This window comes from Triturus cristatus, chromosome 7, assembly GCF_964204655.1.
Source record: "Triturus cristatus chromosome 7, aTriCri1.1, whole genome shotgun sequence".
In the NCBI taxonomy this organism is placed as follows: domain Eukaryota; kingdom Metazoa; phylum Chordata; class Amphibia; order Caudata; family Salamandridae; genus Triturus; species Triturus cristatus.
In genome coordinates, this window is record NC_140590.1 from 1,632,815,562 (window position 1) to 1,632,821,561 (window position 6,000).

Genomic DNA, 6,000 nt, shown 5'->3' on the forward strand with positions numbered 1-6,000 from the left:
TCACTCCTGAGTGGCTTAGCCTCTGTCCCCTCTGCTTGCAGATACCTCTCATCTTGAATCCACATTTGGGTTCCACCGAACTCTTTCACCTTCTTCGCCAGCGGCATCTTTACTGAAGTCCTCCATTGTGGTCTATGGCGGTTTCCAACATCACTTTGCATCTGTGCACCCGGCTTCACTGGTGTAGGTATCCTGGTTATTGGGGTATCCACTGGTGGGGTGTCTCTCTAACATTCTGTCTTCCACGGGGTTTCTTCAGGGTCCGCAGGTAAGGCTCTTTCTTCTTTAAAACTGCAACCTTGACTTACCAGTTGACCTGTATTGAGCACGTGGCCGTGTTCCCACTCTGCACACGGCCTCCGTGGGTTACCTAGATACTTACCTTGGATGGTTCATTGGGTCCCGGCTATTCTACATCTTCTGAGTCTATTCTCGACTTAGGTTGTGGTTCGCATTCCACTATTTTAGTATATGCTTTAGTCTCCCCTGGGGACCACTGTGTATTTGTGCTGCTTACGTGTTCTATTATCAAAGTATTGTGGTTACATCTCCGGGTAGGAGATATTGCAATGTGTTAGTGAGTGTTTATAATTAATACATATTTTTATAACTACACTGTGTGGTTCTTTTTCACTTAACCTACACCATAAGATTAATTACTGATAAAACAAGCTGCTTTGCACTCCTTCTGGAGTAAGCCCGAAGGCTGCTCTCCACAGCTACCACTTAGAGAGCTTTCTAAGGTTGTCTAAGACCACTACAATCACCATAAGGGTTGTCTGGATTAGTACAGGGTGCCACACTAACATAAATGAGCACCGTATACTAAGCCAGCCTCCTAGAGTGAAGGCAAAACGTTTTCAAAACCCAGCCTAAGGCTGACAGGTCTAATTCAGACGATATAATGTTATTCATAAAGCACCAGATAGATAATTTGTCAGCTGAATTCTGCTGTCGTTACTAACTTTGATACATATTGTGATATCTCGCCTAATTGGACCAAATCTGAAATATAGCCTTTGACGCCATCCACCCTTGAAATTACAATGGGCTGTTCATTAGTATGGAGGGAGGACTTGATTTGATACTTGGGCATCATTATTCATAGGTACAAAGAAACCGTCATTAGGGACAACTATGGCCCGGAAGTGGCTAGACTCCACACAAAGGTGGACAGAGAGATACACTTGCCCCTTTCGATTGCAAGCATAGCAGGGGCCATTAAGGTTGTACCTAAAGTCATCTACCTCTTCATGAATTTATGTATACGACTGGCAAACCTTTTTGGCCTCACTGAGTTCAAATTTTAGCCGCTTGATATGGGTCGGCAGACAGGCACGTCTGAGATGGGAAATACTAACATGCTTTAGGACAATCTGGCTGTGCCCAAAATTTCTCCCATTGTGTTGGGTTTATTTACAAGCGGTGATGAACAGTGAAAACTGGCTATTTGACAGCCACTCTAAATCAAGCGAGCGGTCCAATGGCTACGCCTGTGACAACCTTTGTCGGTCAGGTTGGAGGTGTATGGCAGAGGCGAAGTAGTCTCCGCTGCTGACCTACATTCGTCCTGCCTCCATATACGGAACTTCAGTTTGGTGGAGAGAGTACTTTGTTACCTTTGCAACTGAGTACTCTCTCCCCCAAAACTCTAAATCGGACCCTATATATCGGAGTTTCCACAAGAACCTCCAGAATTTGTGCCTCTCACCAAGTTGCTTAGTCTTGAATATTCCAAGGGATCGTCTCACAGATTAACTATCAGTGAACAGCTTGTAGATCACATACCAGGAGTTACCCTGTGGGAGAAGGATCTGGGGGACCTATGGGACAATCATAACTGCCAACTGTGTTCAATTGGAAACAAGCTTCAGGAACTATGAACATAAGCTAATACATGTCAAAATGTTGCACAGGCAGTATTACACCCGTTAAACTACACAAAATTGAGTGTGTTAAATCACCCGAATGTCGTCATCGTCAGGCTGACTTTATCCATTTAATACGGGAATGTCGAATACTTGCGGTCTACTGGAGGCAGTTGCTGGATGCAATAACTCGGTGGTGGGCTGGAGAGTTGAATACGCCGAATGTTGCAATACTTGGATATGGTGCCAATAAACCAAAGTCTGTGAGGGGGCTGGTGGCAGTGCTGTTACTGTTGGCGAGAAGGGAATTGGCAATTCATTGGATGAGAGGTCCTTTCCCTTTGCAGGAGAGCTAGCTTATAAGACTAATGTAGACCTGTTTACTAAGACGCAGTTTATTAAGTGCTTCCTGGCGGAGTGCTACAGAGTGTGGTTCTCAGTGGGTTCTGCTTGGAAATCTGTAGAGTGCTCGATAGGTGTTGGGCCTCCATTAGAGGCAGATTAGGTTTTAGTGGGGTGTGTGTATACAAGTGATCTACTGAAGCCTACTGAAGTACCTTTGCTTAGGTAATGAACCTGTTTACAGGCATCAGGTAATGTGTGGACAGCAGTCTTTACCATCCACTTCTGTTTTTTGCCTTAGTTCACACTCCATTAACTCTACTTTGGCTGTGTATCACCCCTTTTTTTTCCCCATTGGAAGTGAGGTGTAATCCATAGGAGATAACGAGAGGTGGAGCTGGTGAAAGGCGAGAAGTATGGGAACCCATGGCTCTCAACCTCACCTCTCCACAGGATGTGTGCAATGTCTGGTGCTCCAGTGTGGCAGCAGGTTTTCAGTAATGAGTCCCTGTAAAAAGTATTTACACTGAAGGATTTTTTAGTTTTTTAGTTCTTTGTCAACAGTTCGCTGATGTTCTCGGTAGATGGGAACATTAAGGAGCCTGTGTTCCAGTTGTCTTAGAGTTGATGTGATAAGTGATTTTCTCTATTTCAATATCCTCTATAGGTGCAGACCCGCAGTGCGGATGAGCCAATGACCACTTTTGTCCTCTGTAATGAATGTGGAAACCGATGGAAGGTGAGTGTTTCATTTTGTTTCACTTGTTTCTTTTGCATTTTGGGCGTCAGTTAATGAGAGAGCTATCACTATATGGTGATGGACATTTTAGATTGTAATGGCCTGCTAGTCAGATTGGCAAACTGCACATTCCACTTAATCTCCGAGAACGGGGAATTTCAGTTGTAGGCACTGAATGATTTTTATCTGTCTCGTTTTACATCCCTTTATCAACGAGAATAATTTGCCGACTGAAGATCTAACAAGTTTCCAGACAAGTCGTTGGAAATAATCCAATTTTTTTAATGAAAGAGATGCCTGCATCCACTTCTTTCGTTATAATAATTTAATTTAGATTTTATGCAGATGTCACCCAATGACCAAAATGAGGTGCGCCCTTTTGCTGCATGGAGAAATCTGTGTGCTGTGGCTTGTTTCTGTCAGTGCTGTTTGTAGTTTGCATTTTTGTTGTTCTTCGCACGTTTTTCTCATACACGTTCGCTGAAACTACCATTTGTGTCTTGCATGGTTCCAGCAATGTGGGGTCTAAATGAACCTTGCCCTCTTGGTAAAGGGCTTGAGCTCCAGTTGTGTAATGCCTCTTCATCGCATTGTCACTTTATCTTGCATGCCCACTTGCATTTGAGGCCTTGTTGGATGCATGAACGTTTCTGAAAGGCTTTGTTATGAAGTGATGCAGGATGTATAGTCTCTGATACATATGCCTCATATGTATGGTCTGTTCATTGCATTTCCGTCTGCTGTAACCACCAGCCATACATTTGTGCCAGCTGTTTCTAGATCCACCTTCTGCATCTCTATACAGATTACAGCTTTCTATATGCTACACTCCCAGTTTATAGCATGTTGCTTGCTCTTGGTGCAGGGGTTAGTTTTTATGTGGAAATATTCTGCGACTGGTCGGCTGATGAGTCTGCTACTGCAGTTTTCAAGCTCTGTCCTGTGTTGCTGTCTAGCTTCACCCTTAAAGCACGGGTTTACTTGCATGCGTTCTGTATTTTGTAACTCTGAAACATCCACTGTTCTTGCTTCTGAATACATCCTTTATAGATGAATCATGCATGCTTGGTGCTGAATATTCCCTTGCATTGGGAGTGGGTGTTTAAAGTGGTGTCACTGTAGGTTAAGTTTTTCCTGCAGTTTCTCTTGCACGAAGAGTTCTGTAGCATGCCTGTTTTCTGCTGCTGGGTTTCACGTTGCTTGCACTTAATGCATGATGCAATTTCTTTCTGGGTTTTGCGCTGGTGCCATCTTTTTCATGAAGGAGTCTAATGCTACAAAAGGAACGGTGTATTATGTTTGTCGTTTGTTATCTGTCTGTCGTATAAGGTCCATAACAAGGCCATCTTGCTAGTGTTTCCATCCAGGCTCGATATTGAAGGCACTTGTGGTAGGCTGGAGATTTAAAAGTAAGGGATAAATACTCTTACATGTCTCCATTCTTGCAGTTCTGCTGAGGCCTCCAAGACTTCTTCAACGGCTCACTCCTGCACCTCCCAGCCTGAACATAAACCGATCTTCATTTAATTCTCAAAGAAAGTAATTTATGTAAGAAGTAGTTGACTTTGTTTTAAGCACTTAATGTTTCGTGACGGTGAATGCCTTGAAGGTGTTTCCTTAAAGAGTACTCGTAGTACTTGTATCATGAGATGTGAGATTTAATCCCCTTAGATTCCGGAAATGAACTGCTTATTATGCTTGTTTAAAACGCGAGGGTAATGTCTTTGGTACTTTGTTTTGTTTAATACAGATTATTTGTTGAGCAATTTCAACCCGTGTCACTTGTTGGTTTTGTTATTCGGTTGAAGCTTTCCCCCCGATTCAGAACTGATGCGGAATGTTGTTGGTGATGGAATGAAGCTCCAACTTCCCTCACGCACCCACTGCCCCAAGAATCCTTTGCTGACTGTCTCAAAATTACATGGAGATCCTGGGTTTCCTAAGCTTTGCCATGTAGGAAAAGTGCACAGTGTGCAGTGCACAGAAGTGATTTGTGGAATGTGAAGAATATTTGAAATGTGCAATGCAAGTATTTGTATGCTTCCTACGATGCTATGTTTAGAACTCGATGAGAGTATCTTCGTGGTTTTAGGATTACGGGTGCATAAAAAGCAACACTGAGGTCTTATTAAATAATGTCATTTAATTCTAGGAAATATACCCAGTAGCCAATACCAGATATTTTTTTTCAAACCATATCAAATTCAAATATTGACCTTGCTCTCTATTGGAACTGTTTAACTCAAAAATAACCCCTTTGCACTCCTTCTAGCAAAGATATGTCTGTGTCATAAATTTATGACCTAATGACATGTATATATATCACTTAAATACACACCCTTCCAGGCTCTGAACATGATAGATTTTTAATAATTGTTCTGCCAATGGAGCTCAACCCTTATTTGGTGAGGGAGGAGGGAAGGCTGAAGTATAGTAGTGAAAATTAACCGAAGGTCTTTGCAGCAGTGGTTGGAACTTAAATGCTCCATAAAAAAACGCAATAAATTTCAATGGAAAAAACACCGTAGTTGTGGTTCTGGCCCAAACGTGAGAAACCTGAAATTTGCCAGTTGTGGTTACCGCTACACGATAGATGCCATAACTTGCACCACTGACATGCTCAAAACATGTGCACTTAACTGGCTTGTACTCATGTGGCTTTATTTTGGGCGAGGCTTGAGAAGCCTTAAATTGTTTGCGCACATGACTTACATTTACCAAAGGTTTTGTTACTGTATTGTTGTAGTATTGTGCTTTTCTTTGCAGAATTTTGCTGATGGGTGTGAGCAGTATGCAGTGTGCTTCACAGTGGCCTTAACTTTAAAAGCTGTATTTTTACATCCACTCTGTATTGTTTACAGTGTGTCAGTCATTTGAACTTATTTATCATTTGTACTTTAAATATTCATGATGAGTTATTAAGGTATTCTCAACCCATTATTCTAGCTGAACGGTGACATCTCAATTGCAGCTGCGATAATTGCGTTGTACTATACCTAGTCCTGTCCCACATTACCCTCTTGGAAGTTTGCCTACGCTACTCCGGCATGT

The 6,000-nt window shown here is 42.4% G+C and overlaps 1 protein-coding gene across 2 annotated transcripts in view; it reads left to right on the forward strand.

The window, feature by feature from the left end:
* TCEA2 (transcription elongation factor A2) overlaps window positions 1–4,721 on the forward strand; it is a 360,970-nt gene extending 356,249 nt beyond the window's left edge. For both annotated transcript variants that reach the window (XM_085614606.1, XM_085614605.1), the window contains exons 9-10: window positions 2,878–2,949; window positions 4,398–4,721. In XM_085614606.1, coding sequence (XP_085470732.1) covers window positions 2,878–2,949; window positions 4,398–4,406 — 81 coding nt within the window. In that variant the 3' untranslated portion in view covers window positions 4,407–4,721. The remainder of the gene's footprint in view (window positions 1–2,877; window positions 2,950–4,397) is intronic.
* The last annotated feature ends 1,279 nt before the right edge of the window (window positions 4,722–6,000 follow it).